Below are 19759 nucleotides of genomic sequence, written 5' to 3' on the forward strand. Positions count from 1 at the left end.
GTTTATCAAATCTGCATAAATTACTGTTTAAAAAATCAGAGTGCAACTGTTTTCTGTAAGGACAATTTCTGTTGTCCTGTTTCAGTCCAGAAAGTCAAAAATCTTTTCTTCCTCTGCTTTCCAGTTCAAATCTAGCAACTGGAACCACACAGTCGATCCCTTGGGATTGTGCCAAGGCCCATTGACTTGATGGCATCGATGTGTGGGTGTAAACATTCCTCTGTGCATATCCATTTGCAAAATTAGGGTTAATGTGCCTTTTAGTGTTGGACCTTTTTACTTCATCTTTTCCATAGAGCTGAAGAAAATGTGACTCATTTAGGTATATTACTAATAAAACTGCAAACAAGTTAATTTTTTTGGTGTGTATCATCCATAATGCTAGCAGAACTGCTCAGAGCAAATTAAGAACTCTTGATAAATAAACAGGGATGTTAAGGCATTTTTTGTTTACTAAATTATAGGAAGTAAATCCCACAAGATGCTATATAACCCTACCCTTATCCAGCACCAAACACTGAAACCTGCAGATAGCTTCAGTTAGCAAATGAGAACACTAAAACAAAACAAAAAAAAAATCTGGAAATCAAAGTCCCCCTTCCCAAAATAAGAAATGTCATCATTTTCTGAAAGTGCGTAAATGCTTTATAGTACCTGAGTCACATACACAAAGCAAAATGCATCCCATGCACTGGCTGATTAACCCTGCAGTTTGTCTGGGTACTCCACTATGGACATTTTAAATGTCAGCCAGTCAAATAGGTTAGTATAACCCAGGGAAGCATAGAGGCTGCACTGGAACACTGAGCAAAAACTCTGCTTGGTTTTATGAGGAAGAATAATACATGTAGCAGCCTGTTTTCTTTGTCCTGGAACACTCTTCCCACTGCTAGCATATTACTATTGTAGTTACTGATTTACTGATTCTCTCTGTTTGTGTTGTTTGAATTAATCCTGAACTATTAGGCTGCACTTTGCAGCTTTTCACTGACTGCATCGCCACTCCTTTGTTCAGCTGCAGGCTGCTGAGAATGAGAAGGTGAGGTGGGAATTGGAGAAGACCCAACTTCAGCAGAACATTGAGGAGAATAAGGAAAGGATGATGAAATTAGAGAGTTATTGGATTGAGGCACAAACCCTGTGTCACACAGTGAATGAGCACCTCAAGGAGACTCAAAGCCAGTATCAGGCTCTGGAGAAGAAATATAACAAGGCAAAGAAATTAATCAAGGATTTTCAGCAAAAGTAAGCAGCTACACCAGGCTCAGCAAATGACTTAGTGGCCAGTTAGAAAACATGTATGTGATATATTTTGAAATATGAAACACACTGTTAAGCACCTGTAAGGTAAACACTGTTTTCCACTTTTTTTGTTCGTGAAAAGCATGGACTCTTTCTATTATGGAAAAATGCTAGTATTCAAGATGTAGTCATATTGTACCTAAATAAAGACTAAGTCTGTAATATTCCAGATTGGTATGTTTCAGAATTAGGAGATAGCTCAATGTAATTGCAAACAACTAAGAGTAATCACAGTAAAGCACTTGATTAACAAAGTTTGCAGCAATTTATATGTGTATTGTATCAGCTGGATTCATTTCTGCTGTGTACTAATGTAACATCGAAGGAAATATTGTTTGGTTGCATTTTACATTTAATTTTTCTTCTTCTTGTAGATGCCAAGAATGTTTGAGCTGAGTTGAGCTAACTGATGATTTCCCGGCCCCCTCTGTTTCATGTGGTCCCCTCTCCCTGGTGGCTAGCAAGAATAATAACATCTTATATTTCTATAACAGCTTCCATTCCCAAGATTACTTTTTCTTTCGCAGCAGCAGCTTTTTTCATTTTCTGCTGAAATACACTTATTTAAAGAGGAAAACTCAAAGACATACAGCAATGTCAAGTGATAAATGGGATTGCAGAACTTAATATCCTGTCCCATTAAAAAGGGGGTTAGATTATCCAAATATCCTTACCTATTTTGGAATTTCGTGACTGTTCCAAAACTAGTTTGTATCCTGTGTGTTTTCTATCACAAGTTTCTTTGATATTCAAAATAAAAAGAGATAGAGCAAGTCACTAGAATGAGTTTGGATAGCTTTCCATTGACATTCTGCTTTATATTAATAAAAGATCAAGTCAGTTGTTTTTAAATACTTCAGACTCCTTAACTGATGTGACGTATTTCCTTTAGAAAATTCAATTTGTACCTGCAAACTTACAGGTTTTCCATTCTGTGAAGGAACACAGTCATACTCTAGTAAAACAGAAACTTTGCTCTATGTCCTACAACATAGAAAAGCATAAACTAAGCTATGTTGGTTTTGTTGTAAAGACAGATTAGGAAAAGAAACCAGTTTAACTATTTTGATTATTAGTAAGAACTGAGATTTTTTTTCCAGATAAGTTGCTCTTGCCATTTTTATGTTATTGCCTAGCATATTCACTTAGACTATTTGCTTAGGGTTTTGTCCTGATTGCAGTTTCATAGTTCTTACTAAATGACTGATAAATTATTTGGCAAGGACAGATTTTTCTGATGAGTAGCAAACATTTTTTTTTTCACTCTGATTGCTTTGATGACAGCAAATACATCTTTTTTTTTTTCCCCTAAGAGAACTTGACTTCATCAAACGCCAGGAAGCTGAGCGAAAGAAAATAGAAGATTTGGAGAAAGCACACCTCGTAGAGGTTCAAGGCTTACAAGCTCGTGTGAGTAGCATTTCCTCTTATATTTGAAGAATGAGATAATTCTGTGTGATTTTCTGGAAAAACAACATCTCTAATGGGGAGGGTGTATTGGGCTGAATATTGGTAATACTGTGTTGTATTTCTTTCAGATACAAGACTTGGAAGCAGAAGTTTTCAGGCTAATGAAGCAAAATGGAAGCCAGGTTAACAATAACAACAACATATTTGAAAGGCAGACATCTTTTGGAGAAGTTTCTAGAGGAGATGCAGTGGAAAATCTGGATACTAAGCAAGTGACCTGCCTGGATGGCTTAAGTCAAGGTTTGTTTGAACCAAACCATAGCTGCTATGAATCATAGAATCATAGAATAGTTTGGGTTGGAAGTACCTTAAAGATAATTTAATTCCAATCCCCCTGCCATGGGCATGGACACCTTTTCACTAGACCAGATAGCTCAGAGCTGCCTTCAGCCTGGCCTTGAACACTTCCATGGATGGGGCAGCCGCAGCTTCTCTGGGCAGCCTGTTCCAGGGTCTCACCACCCTCACAGTAAAGAATTCCTCCCACATATCCAACCTAAATGTCCCTTCTTTCAGTATGAACCATTGCTCCTTGTCCTGTCACTACAGTTCCTGACAGAGTCCCTCTCTGGCTTCCCCGTAGGGCCCCTCAGGTGCTGAAGGTTCCTATGAGGTCTCTGCACAGCCTTCTCTTTTCCAGGCTGAACAGCCCCAACTTTTCAGCCTGTCTTCATGGGGAGGTGCTCCAGCCCCCTTATCAACATCATGGTCTTCCTCTGGACTTGATCCAACAGTTCCATGTCCTTCTTAGGCTGGGAGTCCCAGAGTTGGGTGCAGCACTCCAGGTGGGGTCTCACCAGAGCAGAGGGGCAGAATCACCTCCTTTGAGGTGGCACCCTGCTTTTGATGAAGCCCAGGATTCCTAGAAACTGTAACATTATTTATTTCTCTGTTGAAAAAAAAGCAATACATTTTGAAATAAATTAATTTTTAGCAAGCACAGAGGTGTTGTATTAATATTGATATTTTAGCAGTCATTTCAAGTGTGGACGCCAACAATATTGCCTTACAAACAAATCAATGTGAATTATATTTTTAACAAAGTATGTGTATAAAAAAGAGCTAGTCCTGCTGAAGCAGTATTAGTGATATGCAGACCTTGTGCAGTTGGTTTCCACAAATCTTCACAGACCTGTTTTTTCTGTCAAGTGTTAATTTTAATGAAATCTCTGAAGTTCAGAAAAGCACTCAGGATGACAAGAAAGTCTGTATTTCTGCCATGGACACTCATTAAGTGTTATAAAACTTTTAATACTTAACAGTGCTGTTAACACAAATCCTTTCAGTAGTGTGTTACAGGAGAAGAAATTATGTTTTCTTCACTTGACTCAGAAAAATGATGCTTACATGTACTGTTGTAACAATGTCAACACACGTCTATGGCTTAAGAGCTAAAATCTGGGAATTTCTACATGTAAAAGAAAGAAAAAAGGAATTTTAAAATTCATTCTAAAAAGTTGGAAGTTCTTAGTGCAGCATAAAAAATCTGCATGTCAGTGCTTCAAAATTATGGTTTTTAATCAATGCATTTGCATGAAAATTTTCTAAGAGCTGCCTTTTTTCATTCCAAAAATGTTCTCCTGGAGAAATGTTACCAGTGTTAATTTTTTTGAGTGTTAGACTAGATGATCTCTGAATTTAAATGCCCAAGTTTAACCACATGAATACAAACACAAATTATTTGCTAGGAAAAATTGGTAATTGGCAATGATTTTTTGAAAGCAGAAGCTGCAATTAGCTTTATATTCCAGGCTACATTTGTGGTTTTAACATTTTAAAAAATAATTATATCTTTAAATATGTTGCAGCACTCTTTGACTTCCGTATATATTTTCCAGTAAGTTCTGTGTCAGCTTCTGATGTGTGTAGCAGACTCTAACATAGTGAGTGACACTTGCTCTGCAAAGAGCCTATGTCTCTGTATCACGCTTGTTTAAACCTTTTAAGAAATGAACTTGCCTTCAACCCATGGGTGTTTGCACAGGAGCTATGAGGGGCAGGGGAGTTGTCCATGATGGACAGCTGGAGGTGAGTAGAGTCCCTGGGGTGCTGTGGGTTGGGCACACTGCCTTTGTGACATTCACACAGGTGCTCCAGTTTCTTTTCTGGCTTATGTTCGTCAAGTATAACACATGCTTCTTGATCAAGCCTCTGCATTAGGTTCCTGGGGTAGGACTGCATGTGGACAGCCACATCCCAGAATTTTGTCCAGAGGTTTGCGGGTCTGTTTTCCATCAAAAAATTAGGGTATGTAAATATACAATGTTTTAATTAAAATGGTATCAAGTATGTTTCTGTTTCAGTGTGATCTGAGGTGTTTATTACATTCTTGCATGGCTGGGGACTTGGGAAGGAGCAGTGGATGCAGCCTGATGGTTGCAAACATTTGAGTGTAACTGTTCCTGACGCTGCACAGTGCTCTGGCCGTGTTCAGCATCCTGCCAAGACTCCTCAGGCTGTAACATAACCTCACACTGAGCTTCAGGGGCTGCCAGTAACATCAGTGGAAGTTAAAAAGAGAAAATAAAAACTACCATGGCCCACATAATTCTTCCTTTGCTTTGCCAGGAATACTAGACTATGGATTGCATTTCCTTTACAAATACATGGTTTATTCTGAGAGCCCAGCAGTACATTGTAGCTTTCTGGTTTAGTGATGATGAGCTGTGTCTGCAGTAGGCAATCAAGCTGTTTACTGGCAGGAGTCAGTGGTTTGAAATCTGCACAGTTCAGTGCTGAGGCCAACTTTGACAGTCTCAGACTTTGACATCTCTGTGCAAGTTCCTGTTCAAGCCACTTTGTGTCTCTACTTTCTGGGTGTCTTTGGATACTCAGGGATGTGTCAGTTCGCAGAAGGAGATTTTAAATTTTGTCAGCCTGTCTAATGGAAAAACAGTGGGAGTACAGGCGAGCTCTTCCCTGCTTCACAGTGGTACTGAAATAGTTCAGATGGAAGAACATTGGAGTCAAGTGGTTGAACGTCTGGTGAAAGAAAGTCTCATTACATTGACTCTGAGAGTGAAATAAGAACTGTTATGACTTTTATGTGAGAGATTTTCCAGACACCCCAGTGGGTTGGGAGATTACTACAGCATCATGTGAGGTTGTGGGTTTGTACAGGGAGCTGTGAGGGCCAGCTACTCTCTGCAGAAGAGGGAGCTGGGACTGGGGGTGGCAGCACGTGTGGCTGGGGCAGAGACCATCTGACAGCAGCCCAGTTCCACTGCAACAAAGCAGGGCAAGATGGGGTGCAAGAAGTAGGAAGCTCCAGGCCCAGATGGTCTTCTGCTTTAAGAAGGTCCATATGAGCACTTCTGTAAATACCATTTCCAGTTCTGTGTTTCTCGTTTGCATAATTTCAGCAGTGAAACAAAGGGATGTATAGAAGTCTGTACACCTGAAAGAACAAACACAAGCAGTTCAAGCTATAACCATGTGTAGTTTTCCTGTGGAGTACTTAGGGCAGAAGTAGCATTGTAAGTCAGACAATGCTAATTATTCTGGACTATCATGTGGAGTAAAATTTAACTCTAACACATAGAAGAAAATCAAAAATATCTGTAAGATCAGATTTTAATTAATTAGTGTATTCTGAATGCAGTATATAGGCAAGTAAATTTATCTAATGGATTATGGTTTGGTTTTTACTGTGAGGGTTGAAAAAAGTTAGTTAAACCGTAAGAATCTCTTCTTTTTCTAGTATAAAATACAAAAGAACCTTTTAAAATATTTTTAGTCACTGCGGCTGTGAAAAATGTTAAATTTGCTGCAATACTCAGATTTCATTTAAGTGGATGGTTGATAGCTAAGACAAGTACAGCTATGTTAGATTTAGTTGTAGATGCAAGTCATATATGAAGTGTTCAGTATACTTTGCTCATGAGATATTCAGGAATTGGGTGTCTTTGAAGCCAGGCAAGTAGGATGGTTTCATTGTTCTGTTCTTTTATATTAAATACTTCTCCAGTTGTCATGTATCACACAATGATGTTTATGCCCTGGTGGAGGAGAACTCTCTGCAGGCCAAGCACATGTAACTCCCTCTGAAGGAGTCTAAGTGGATTACTGGTACAGCTGGGTTTGTGTGGTCATCTGTGTAACAGTGGGAATACTTCATTGAATTCTTAAATATCTGCAGTTGGTTTTTTGCTATGCCCTTGCCCTTGCTGAATCTGTACAGATAAACTTGTGTATGCAAATAACTTTTTCTGGGGGTACTATAGGAGTTATGAAGGTACAGGTACAAGTAAAATGTGTATTTTCTAACCTCAATTATTCCATGATTCTATGCGAAGTGCATATGCTTGCAATTGTTTGTGCAATTCCTTTTCTTAGGAAAAAGTAAGGAAAGATACTTCCGTTAAACAGTTTCAAATCACATTTCCATACAGATTTCAATGAAGCAGTTCCAGAAACAGAGAGGCTGGACTCCAAGGCACTGAAGACTCGAGCTCAGCTCTCGGTGAAGAACAAGCGGCAGAGGCCTTCCAGAACGCGGCTGTATGACAGCATCAGTTCCACTGATGGCGAGGACAGCCTGGAGCGAAAGGTGAGAAGGGCTCTACCCTCTCTTTCCAGCTTCCTGGGGAGTGCTAGATAGCCCCTGTAGGTCAGTTCATCCTCTGTCTTTATCCTTCCATTGTAGCACAGGCAGTATTTATTCCTCTGTGGCCGGTCTGCTGTGAATGTGCTTGAGTGATGTGCAAGTCCAGTCTCCTTTTGAGTCAGCACACCTGGTTTTTTGGTTCTGTTGTGTTTTAACTGGAATCCTGGTCTTCTTGATTTACATGTGCTTTATAACGCAGAGTGGGTCTTTTCATTTATGCAGGAGGTGAAAGGAGCTTGAATTGTGCATTTCTCTATTTGTTAATTTGTTATCACAATTGATACAATATTTGCTCATTGTTTTGTCCTATTCTGACTTCATCTGAAAGCAGATACCAATAACAACACTGTGTTGTACCAATAAACAACATCAAAGGGTAATGCCTTGAACTGCTACAGCATTTCGTACAAATAGAAAGCTAAATAATGAATAAAAGAATTGCATGTTCAAAGTAAATCTTGCTCTGTTTGCTTACTAAGTGGTATAACCTGCTTTATAATCTCTTATACCAACAGCCATCACACAGTTACAGTAGTCCCATGCACATTTCAAAATCACCACTGCCCTTATGCATGAGAGCATCCTCACCAGCATCAGATTCTGGTGCTTCCTCCCTCTCCCCCGTGGCTAGCAGTGCAGCAATCTCACTTGACAACCTAACTGAAAACCAAGAAGAAGAACAGCACCACAAAGGAGGTGTCCATTCCCCATATGCTCAGGGAGACACTCCACTTTCCTCTCCTTCAAAATCTGGGCACAGCTCTGAAGCATCTCCTTTGCATCACCCAGCTGGCAGGAATATTTTACAGGATAAAGGTATTACTGTTTCTTTTACAATAAATTGATGCATCATTTTGCTCACTTAACAGCTATCTACTTTATTGCTTTTTGTTGTGCAGTAGTACCTTAGCAACTAGAAGGTCATCATCTTGTCATTTCTTTTGCCTACCTGGAAGCCAGAAACTTTAAAATGATCTTGTATGATGGTATAAGAGAAGGACAAAGTTTAAAATGGGATAGGGAACTGCTTATTTTCTTTTTTTCAGGCTTTCTTGGAACTCACTGAAAAAAAATGGGGAAAATGCCCTTAAGAAAACATTGTATTGTGTTTAAAAAAAACCAAAACATTATTTGACCTTGGGTCACCTCCATATTAGAAACGTGCTTAACACAGTGTACTTTCTCAAATAATGTGATTTTGGCACTGCTAGATGATTTTTTTGGAGGGTGCAGAAAGGAGTGTAAAGCAAGAACAGCAGATTGTGGCTTTTAATTGCTGAGAGGAAGCAAAGTCTAGGTTTAATGAGAGGTTAGTGGAGATTTTTCATTTACAGAAAAAAAATACGTAATTTGTTGGAGAGATTGGCCTCCTTGTTACTAATTTGATTCAGACTCTTGACTCTGTTTTATCCTCTTAGGTGGATAAAACAGGGTGCAATCATATGTAGCTCAGGTGTATGTCTCAGATGACAGTTCATTATAGAATTACCAATATGTCACTGAACACTGAGCTGTTCTTTTCAGGTGCATTTGAAAGTCAGAATTAACATTTGAAACCACTTCAGCATTCTTAGCAATGCACCTTGCATTCTGAAACTGTCACATAAGTTAAAATGCATAATAAAAAATTGTTCATAAGTGAGGTCTGCAGGACTAGGTCTAGAAAGGCTTATAAGAGACTTTGCCTTGCTTGAATTAACTGAAAAGAGAAATTAGTTGAAAATTTATGTTTGTGTGTCTGACTTGCTACTGATTTAAACCCAGTTTCTTCTTCATCTTTGTACTGGGCTTTCACATAGGTTCATAAAAGACAGCATTATGAAACTTTACTGAATTTAGGAGAGGTTAATATACTGCAAGAATTTTTACATGAGTTCTGAAATTGCTAGTTGTAACTAGGTTAAATTGTTAAGAATTCCAAGTTAAATTCAATATTTGTATTTTGCAAGTAAAAATAAGGGTGTGAACATAAGATTGTGACTTTAGAAACTCAGCTTGAACGTGTGATTGGTTTGTCGGGAAAATCCTAAATCCTGTGCTTCCAACTGATGTATGAAAAATACTTTGATAAAAAATTGGTGGAAACTAACCTTGTAGTGCAAGGAATAGGGCATTGCATTCCACCCACTGTGTCACACTTTCCATTTTAGGTTTGAAAAACAATCTCTGTCTAAATATTGCTGTCATGCTTTCCTCTTTGTGACTGTTAAGTAAACAACCAATGCTTTTGGGTGTGTCTAGGTTCTGCTGAGTAATATATTAGAATTAACCAGAGCAATATAATTTCAAGTACAAAAAATCATATTTAGTAAGTCATACTAAAAAAAGAAACAAGTTATTTGGCAACAAGTGTTGCAGCAATGCTATTTTAAATTACTGTTAATTTGGCTGTTAAACTCGTACAGCTCAGAAAATTAAAAAAGACACTGCATTTGTTTTATGTGCTCAGGAGGGGTTTTTTAGAGATGGAAAGAGAGCACCTCTGTGGACACACACAGCCATTAGTTAGTCTCTCAATAGCAGAAGTGAGCATTAGCAAGCTCACATTTGTGTTTTTGTCTTTTTCCTACAAGATCCTGCAGTGTTGTGGGTAGGGCTGAAGTGGTATGAGATTAGTTTCATTGCAAAATGATGAGCTGGAGAACCACAGCTTTTTCAAGTATATGTGATGACTTTCTTTAGTTCTGCCTGATTTGTGCAGCAGCAGCATCCTTTGATATAGCTGCCAGATGACAGCAGTGGGCAGTGCTCACTGACGTGAGGCTGCTGCAAGTGCTGCGTGCCCGTGGGCAGGGACCTGAGGTCTGGGGTCTTCCACATCCATCAGCCACACATTACCGCAGCTCTCAGCTGGAGGTGGTGGATTAAACAGCTTCTGTGTGATTTGTTCTGAGAAACCAGCTTTCCCTTACCTTCAAGGAAGAACTGAAGAACTTCAAGGAGCCAGGGAAGACGCACCCAACCAGAGTGGCCAAAGTCCCGTCCTGCCCAGGCAGGCCACCTGTGCCTCTGGTGCTTGGTCTCTCTCATGGGCAAGCATTGAGTAATTCCTGCATGCAAGACCCAAGACCCTGTAGGTTCAGATCCACACTGCTACTGAAGCTGGTTTTGGGACCTAGACTATCCATGCTCCCCTATGTCCCATAGCCAGCCCAAATATTTTCCTCAGCAAGTCATCATTATTTAAAGGGTCCTGGCTGGCCCCAGCTGTGTGGGAGGGGGACCATAGGGATATAAGAGCTTGAACAGTAATTTGCTGTTCCAAGTAGCTGCTGTGTATTCCAGCTAAACTCTCCAGGCTTTTTTTTTTTTCTACTACAGCAGCAAAACAACCATCTACTAAATGCTTTAATTTTTTGCCCAGCATAAAACCACTGTACTTTATAATTTCTCAACTTTAGTAAGAAATTCCTCAAAAAAAACCCACTACCCCTTCCCCTGAAAGCCATTTGTCCTGGTTGCCTGTTAATAGCTAGTGTGAAAATAAATGTGGCAAGTTTTAATTATTGGAACAATTTTGGCAGTGGTTAAATGAGAAGTGTACATTAAAGGTGAAAAAGAAACTGTAAGGGGAAACAGGAAAGAAGTGTGCACAGTGTAGGGTTGATGCAGAGTGTGCATTGCCTGAAGTTCTCCTCTGCCTCCTTGGGGAATGGATTTCTTCTTCAGAGACTTCATCTTGCTTTTGTCATTCTTCGTATTACTTTCTTTTGTTTTCTTTTTTGGAATGAGGGTGCTTGTTAGTTGTTCTTAAAATTTATTTTTTTTAACATAAGGACTTGCATTAGTGGAAATAGTATGGCTTTTAGTGTGAGTATTGCAAAAGGCTTATTTTCCTGCTTTTCAGAGGATTTAACCAATTAATTGCACATTAAATTGTTTGCTCAAATGAAAACTTGGGCAGATATTATCTACAAAGCAACACACAAAGTTCTGTACAAATAGTTGACTGTCCTGTGATAGTGCTATGATGCTTGGGGTTAATTTTGAGGGTTTAATTCAAGTCAGCAACACTAGGAGAAATCCACAAACCCAGCAATGCATCCAGTTTGAAGTTGTGTATGTCTGAGGTCACATTGCAAAAGCCACCAAACCACAAGTGACATGAATGACTGACCTTTATTTGCTTCCTCTAGGGTATTTGGGAACACTCTTTATATTTAAGAGTCACAGTTTCTGAATTTTTGAACACACAGTAGTGTGTATTCTTTTATTTTCTGTATAGATTTCACAGGATGTTTGCCAGACTCAGGTTCATTGTTTTGGCTTTTTAGATACTGCAGACTGTTTCCTCTTTAGGATTTAATAGCATTGGTAGAAGAGATCAAAAATTGATAAATGCCTCAAGGCAAATTTATTAACTAAGCTACATTCAGGTTTTGGGGAGGGTTGTTGTTTGCTTTTTAATTCAGAATGGTTAGATTTTAGGTTACATGTTCAGTTTAACAAAGATGTTCGGGCTAAACTGATTAACTATTTCATAGCATGCCCATCATAAAAGGTACCCTGGGTTCCAAAATTGAAAAAAGAATTTTAGGAGTAATTTTGGAAGTAAAGCATACATACCAAATGAATTCTGTAAAAAATAAACATAAGCAAACTACTGCTGAGTTTAAAAATGGATTCACTGGAATGTTTGCCTATTAATACTTTCTGTTATTCAATTTATTGCATAGTCATTAAAACTCAATCAATATTAACTTTTGGTTTTCTTAAATTAAAATTTTTGTGTATTTGTGAATTCTGAAGTTATTTATTTTTATTCCTGTTCACACCATTTTCCTAAAAATGAGAATTCCCCTAATTAAATTGTCTACCCACACACATGTTCATGTATAGGTATCTAATTATGAAAAGATACACAAAGTATTCTGGATGGAAAGTACCAATTAAAATTAATAATGTACATTCTTCCATGTACAAATGTATCCTAGATGGTGCCACAAGTGCTCAGGCAGCAAGAACAACTAGCCCTACTATAGGGCATACAGAAAAACTAAAGAGAAAACTTGCAGATCTTGGGTAAGCATTTTTTAATTTAAAATACATTTTCTTCTTCATTAAAAGGATTGAAAGTAAAATTTCTAAGATGTCTCCTGATGTTTTCTAATATTCTTATAGGGCTCCCTTGAGAAGGAGTTCAAGCAAGGGCAAGAAGCGGAAGGAGAAAGAAGCCATGAGGGTGGCCTGTGGCAGTAGGTATGGGTGAGACAGGGGATGTGAGAAATTGTGTGCCAGCAACATTGGAAAAACATAATCATCCTAGCAGATGGAATATTAACAGTCCCACTGACTTCATGAATAAGTGTTAAGATTTGAGATAACCTGAGCTTACAAACCTAGATTTCTTGGCTCACAAAAGACTGACATATAATCTAAAGATACTTGAAGGTTTAATATGTCATAAAATCATGAAATTTCTCAAGCTGGCGGTGACTTGCAAGAATCATCAAATCCAGCTGCTGCTGTTGCATCCACTAATAGGATTTGCAGAAACTGATTGTCAGAGCAGCCCTACAAGATGCACCCAGTCAGTTAATAATGTCCATGAACCAGAAACCTTGACACAATTCCATGTATTTTTTTTTTAAAGTGAGGTTGAGCAGCAGCTGTTCACTGCAGCTTTGCAGCAGCCACATGAGGAATGCTTTCAGAAGGTTTTTTTTTCTGAAGATAAACATCTTGAATTGAAAAATAGGAGAAATGCTGACTGCATGTCGCATCAACAACTTTCAGGCAAGGAATTGTGAGATCTGATGACACAACATCACCAGCATCAGAATTCTGAATAAATAAATGAATGTTCACAATGACAGGAGGCAATCTCTGCAAAAGCTAGTGTAGATTTTTAGTGAAGGCCTCTCCTTACATACCTATGAGTCTGACAAGATCACAGCATGATACCTGGTTCCAGGTATGAAAGGCAAAATAAAGTCAGGAGAGCTAAGCATACTTAATATGTTCCAAAAGTCTAGAAAGAACATAGCAACTCAAAAACTCTGCACATAAAACAGTGCAAAAAACCTACATGATAAAAGAGCTGTTGGGAGAAAGCAGAGTTTGAATGCTAGTAAAAAAAACATTGTGATGGAAAATCAGTATGTAGCCATTTGTGCAGTTCTACTGACAGTCTGGTATATGGAGAGCCAGTGACAAGTACATTGTGTAGCTCCATAAAATCAGAAAAGCAAAAGAAACCTTTCTTACTCCCTTAGGCAACTGTGCTGAAGTGCAGTGTTCTGTCTCAGCATACATTTGTACATTTGTATCCTGCAAATATCTGGCAGGATCTTCAGTGATCTCAGGCAGCAGCCATCACCTCTCTGCTAGTGTCAGAAAACCTGTCCCAGTGCGTCTGCTCACAGCTGACACGGAGTCAGTGACACTCACTGCTGGCTTTCCCTAGTGACAGGGAGAGCTTTCTTAAAACCAAATCTCTGCACTTCGTGTGGCTGTGAGGCAGCTATTGCCCTTAGCAGGGTGTTACACATTATGCAGCATTTAGATACCAAGCCATAGGGTGGGGGAATGAATGTGTACTGGTTTGTGAGACCTTGAATGACCCTTATGCCAACACAGGATGTTGCAGATGTTTGTGAGATCTCACAGGTGTCTTCCTTAGAGAGAGCAGATCTCAGTGTAGAGATCAGTTGCTTATTAATCCATGTGAAAAATCAGTTCTTTGTGTTGTTTTTTAGTATTTTTTAATACAGTTCAGTATCCCAATTACATTTGCTAAAAGCAGAGTTTAATACTGCTTTCAAAGTTGAAATTTGTGAGCATGTCATTCTTACTTGATCTCTGTTAATTGGAGTGTAACTGTTTCAGCATAACTTTTTAAACAGGCATTGCCACTTCTTTTGTTGCTAACTCGAAAGCATTTGTCTCACAAGAAATGTGAGGATGTTCTCTCTACAAGTCAAAGCTGTATAAACTCTTTGAAAGAAGGAAAATTATGAAAAGACAGCATCCTGTTACAATTATGTCCATTACAGCAACTCATTGATGTAGAATTAATCATGTTGTTAGATGAGTGTTGCATGCATTATTTTGCCATTTCCAGAAAGTAGGATGTGTAAATAAAATCCCACATTATTTTCTGAAACTACCACTAATGCTACAGATATGAAAAAATACCCCATCTAAGTAAGGAGCATATATTTCCCTGCCTGAAGTTACGTGATTTGGGCAACAACATTTGTGTTTACTTTATATGTTCAAGCAAGATAAGACAATGAGAGGGAAGTAAAGGACTGGGTCAGATGCATCCACCTTTCTTTTAGTTGCTAAATGGAGTATTTAGTTGCTAAATGCTAAACAGATTGTCCTTCTACTTCCATAGGTGGGGGTCCTTTGACAGCCTCACTTTCATCCATACAGAAAAGAGCTCTCACAAAATATGTGGTCTAGTGATTGTGTTAATAATGATTTAGAAGCTGATGAGAAGGTAGATGTTGAGGTAGATGTACCTACACCCCATTTACACATAGCTACTAAGAGCAGTGGGATTTTAATTCTCTGTATAATATATATGTTGATGTAAATAATATGGTTCTATGACACGTGCATAAATTCTTGGAGGCAGATATTTTGCATAATTCTTTTTAATTTACGTACTGTACTAATGCTATATTGTAAATATATTCCTTATATATAAGGAAATAAAATTTAGGCATAACGTTATAGGCATAATTTAGACATTACCTTTGACTTGATTTCTGCAATCTTTGTTATTACAAAGAGAGAATCTGATAAAGTCCCATAGATGTTTCTTTCATTTTTCTCCATCAATATACTTAATATTTAATTAATTTAAAAGCAAGATAATAGTACTTCACGGGTATTTAGCTGTTGTAACAAAGGAACTTCTCCATAGGTGGATACAGATGCGTCTGACTCATTCTGTCTGTGCTCAAAATCCAAGCCAGATCTTCTCTGGGAACCAGGGCCCACTTGGGTCAGTGCTGAGTCTAATGATTTAATCATGCTGCGATGCCACTGGGGCTCAGAAATGCACAAACACAACGTGTGGCTTCTTGACAGGAGCTGGTTGTCATCCGAACAGTGGGAGTGTAGGCATTTTCAGCTGGCATCTGTCTCCATTTGCTGGGTGTAAGTTGTCTTAGGAAAGCTTGAGTTAGAAAAAGAATCAAAAGAACATGCTTTTTTTCTTTTGCTGAAGGAGATATTTCAGGCATGCCCCTACCAGCTGCATGCCGCTCAGTTCTTTAGTCACAGCTACAGGGAATGTCACTCCTTACAATTAACTGCCTCTGTGGCATTTTGTTTCCCCTTCTTTTATAATCTAATGCATATTTCTGCTCCTTTCTCTTAAACAGGACTGTCAGAGAGATGCTGCAGAAACCAGCAAACACTAAATCTTTAGCAGAGCGATCCTCCTCTCTCCCACACTGTGTACCATTCACATGGTATGGAGAGAGCGGCAAGGGATCCAATTCTTCCAGCAACCTGCCGTCGCCTACCAGCTCAACTGAACCTTCCTCTGAAAATTTAAGCCCAGCTAAAAAAGGGTCGAAGGTAGAAAATAAAAACTACCTTATTCCCACTGTGTTGAGTGGCATAATTGGCTTTGTGATTCTGGAGAAAAGAACAGGCCAATATGTGACTACTACAATAAACAGTGCATGGTGTTCATTGTACGGTAACAGCCCATCCGAGCAGAACATCTCTGTCATTGTACATTCCCTGTTCTACCTTTTTTACTCTGTCTTGATGTACATTACTCCAGTAAACTAACTGTAGTGTGCTGTATCATAACAAAAGCAAGTGGTGCCAGTGGAAATTAGCATTTGGATCCACTGAACAAATGCTAGATTTGTGTATTCAGTTATAGATCTTTTCTTCATTCTTCAGGACTGGTAGTGGGAATACCCATGTTCAAATGAGGTGTTTGCAAGCGAAGAAATGCTGTATGCTGTCATCTGCCTTTTTTCCCCCAGTAATGAAATCTGTTTGTCATGCATGCTGGATGTTGGATTTAATTCTCTGTATGAAGATGCTTGAACTGTAAATATGAAATATTGCAATTTAATACATCTCTGTGTGATTCCTTTCTATGTGCATGAATGTTTCAGCATGACAATTCCTTAAATAACCCTTATTTATAGTATTACACTTAGCTTTCTCATGTTTGTTTTCACTTCTGGAAAATATTTCTTTGCCTGTAACTTCTTGTGACTTACAGCAGTTGATTTTTTATATTTTCTGGTAAAAAGAAGCAGATATGGTTCTCAACTTCATATAGGAATATGAATTAGAAATCTCATTTCTCTGTCTTCTATCACCAAATGCATGTTCATAATAGCAGTTTCCACAGGCATTTCATACTTTTTTGATGCCAAAAGCTGGTGATGCATTACTTCTGCTGTGCTCTTGGCTATGCAAGGTCATATATGTTCTTGTGTTACCTGGCAGGGAGAGCAACACAAGGCTTACAGCAGCCCAAATCAGATTGATAGAGAAGACCACCAGTAAAATCTCTGAACAGAAATTATTTGCTTACCTCTTCTCTTTTATGGAAAAAAAAATTAGACCTGTAAATTCTATTTATGTATTTAAGCAAATATTTTTTTAAATAGTTTTCAAACAGGGGAAAAAGCACACCCTTTTAGACAGTATTAGGCTGAGTTTGTGGGAACTATCCTAATTATTACCAGGCCTTGGCTATTTTGTGGTTTTGCTGTAGAAAATTAAATTTGAAAATTAAAATCATTGTAAAGCTAAAGCTTGCAGAAAATAGAGGTGAAAGAAAAATCAGAGTACTTAGAAAAATATGTTTTTCACACAACAGGAGGTAGAGCTGTTGAACTCCTGGCCTAAGAACGCTGTGTGGGCTAAGGAAGCAGCTAAGGAAGCTGCTCAGATTTTCTTCTCCTCTATAAAGAGCTGGGAAAAACAGAACAGGAATTCTAAACGTAGGTGAGAGAAAAATGATCACAAAAATATTCTTATGTTCTGTGTAAAGTTCACAGGCTCTTACATTAAGAGTTTCTGTACTGCTATTTAGGCTTTCAAAGCACAGCATGATACCAATATTTAGTTGGATTTCCAGCAAAACTAAGAGGACCAACACTTGATGTTTTTGGAAGTCTTCCTATTTTCAGGAAAGACAGGTCAAGTATTTGAGGGGGGCAGATAGAAGGATAACCTTTTTTGTGTTGTTTCTCTTGTTTCAGTCTCTAAAGTGAAGGTCAAAGATGAATTGGATTTAATACCCATTTAGATGTTAGAGTAGACAGTAGAGGTCTCTATATTGTCAAGTGTGTATTCAAGTTAAATGGATTATCATGGTGTCCTTAATCTTTTGTATATTTTGGTTTTTTTCATTGTTCTCCCTCTAGTGTGAAATACTTGTTAATTTTTGTCTTATTCTAATGGTAATTTTGTTGTATTCCTGAAAAATATGTGCCTGCTTTTGCTATGATTTGCTGTAAGATGTGATGTGTCTCATTGCATTGTTAAGAAAAAACAAAGTTTGTTTTATGATTATTAGTTCAGTAAATAATATTCACTATCCAAAGATATTTTTTACTTTCAGTTTCAGGTTTTTTTTCTAAAGGCATAGGCAAAGAGGGAGGATCCTTCCACTTTTCAAGGAGATTATTTGGGACTCAGAAGTGGATTCACAGCATATTCTCCTTGCTCTTTCAATAAGAGTTTTCACTTCTGTCTGTTCATTAATTCTCTGTCCTATTCTTTGTGCTACTGCCTGTGCTACGCTTCTCCTAAGTATTTGTAGGACAGCAAATGCTAGTGATTAATCTGCAGAAGCAGTAATTTAGCTCCAGGATGAGAGCCAGCATCTTAAGAGTCTGGAAATTGCTTTTAGACACCTTTGTTATTTGTGAGGCATTAAGCTGGCAAAGGTGTCTCATGAAGTAGAGAGTGGTAAAAATACTGTGCATCCTGTAAATAGTAACACTATAAAATGTTAGGCTTCCTTATGTGTATTGTGATTGGTTTGGGAAATGATTGAAATCACTCCTGAGCTATGCCAACATGGAAGACAGAAAGCAAATTCCCCTTTTAGATGCATCTAAACAATAATTTGTTCATTCTTACTCCTCTTTTTCTCCACAGAATTTCACATTCAATGATGATTTCAGTCCCAGCAGCACAAGTTCAGCTGATTTGAGTGGTTTAGGAGCAGAACCTAAAACACCAGGCTTCTCGCACTCCTTAGCATTGTCATCAGATGAGGTATGCGGGTGAAATTGTTTCATTTGGGAAAAAGTTGTTTTCTTTTTCCTATGGAATCTTGCTTGATTACTCAAATAATAAAGGAAAGGTTTTAGGCAGTAGGATTGGAGACAGAAATTAACCTTGGTTTCTAAATTAAGATTTTTCTTGTTCATATCATAACAGCTTAAAATAATTCCCTGTGGTGCTGTTGTGGGGAAGTGGAATGCAGTTGGTGTCCTAAGAGATGCTATATCCTCACACCTGCCAGTACATTTTTATTAAGTATATACCTAAAGACATAGATAGAGATATACATATAAATACACTAAACTAGGCCTGGGACAGTTTTGATATACCAAACATACAGTACAGTTTGGTAAATGTAGTTGAGATGTAAGGCACCTTCACCTACCCAGTTTTTACCCTGGTAGAATGACCTGTACATGCAGTAATTGTGTGTTACTGTACCTGAATGTGTGTGTATTGATTATAATGTGTATGTCTTGATCCACTTTGCATTCTTTGTGCTTGCTTTGCACAGTGGATTTGAAATCAATTACCCCAAACCAGAGTTTTTTCATGCAATGAGAAAGTAAAAAGGCATTCCTAACTCTGTAAATTGGTGACATATTTGAGCTGAATATAATCTATTGAAAATACTCTTCTTAAGATACTAGTTTTGTAATTCAGTTGTGGGTAAGGCTGTATGATTTCACAGTAGCTGACAGCACATCCTGTGGAGTCAGGAAACTTGTGTGTTTGTTCTTTTACAAACACTTCATAAGAACTTCACATTTTTCATGTGAGATTTGAGCCAAATTCTTTTTACTAGAGGGGGAGAACTTGAAGTATCTATACCTTTTATAAATTTTTTGTTGTTTTAATGATAGGTAGGATTTTTATTACTGCCTGCATGGTTTACTTGGGTTGTTCCATGCAACTCTTATTTCCCAAACTGCAAGTCTACAAACCCAGCCATTCTTTTGAGGTTGCTTTTACTGCAGGTAATTAAGGGCAAAAATTTTAAAACAAAAGGAGATAGCACAGAGGTCTGCATCTGCTGTAAATTACTGAAAATAGCAAAGTCATCACTTGCACTTTATTTAGTGTTGGTACTATCTTGATAATGTGTTTCATTATCTTACCATGTTTAATTCCCCTGATGTATTTGATTGTGGC

At 38.1% G+C, this 19759-nt stretch overlaps 1 protein-coding gene across 6 annotated transcripts in view; it reads left to right on the forward strand.

Moving 5' to 3' along the window:
- The window catches only part of PPP1R9A (protein phosphatase 1 regulatory subunit 9A), a 130392-nt gene that overhangs the window by 102069 nt on the left and 8564 nt on the right, over positions 1–19759 (forward strand). For 3 of the 6 annotated variants that reach the window (XM_030967361.1, XM_030967349.1, XM_030967369.1), the window contains exons 9-17: positions 1016–1245; positions 2616–2712; positions 2841–3012; positions 7164–7321; positions 7894–8194; positions 12313–12400; positions 12500–12577; positions 15718–15916; positions 18479–18598. In XM_030967361.1, the coding sequence (XP_030823221.1) occupies positions 1016–1245; positions 2616–2712; positions 2841–3012; positions 7164–7321; positions 7894–8194; positions 12313–12400; positions 12500–12577; positions 15718–15916; positions 18479–18598 (1443 nt within the window). Of the gene's footprint in view, positions 1–1015; positions 1246–2615; positions 2713–2840; positions 3013–7163; positions 7322–7893; positions 8195–12312; positions 12401–12499; positions 12578–15717; positions 16495–18478; positions 18599–19759 lie in introns of those variants that run through there. The other 3 variants (XM_030967387.1, XM_030967397.1, XM_030967378.1) reach the window with 2 other exon arrangements.

Source organism: Camarhynchus parvulus, chromosome 2 (assembly GCF_901933205.1).
Source record: "Camarhynchus parvulus chromosome 2, STF_HiC, whole genome shotgun sequence".
NCBI classification, from domain to species: domain Eukaryota; kingdom Metazoa; phylum Chordata; class Aves; order Passeriformes; family Thraupidae; genus Camarhynchus; species Camarhynchus parvulus.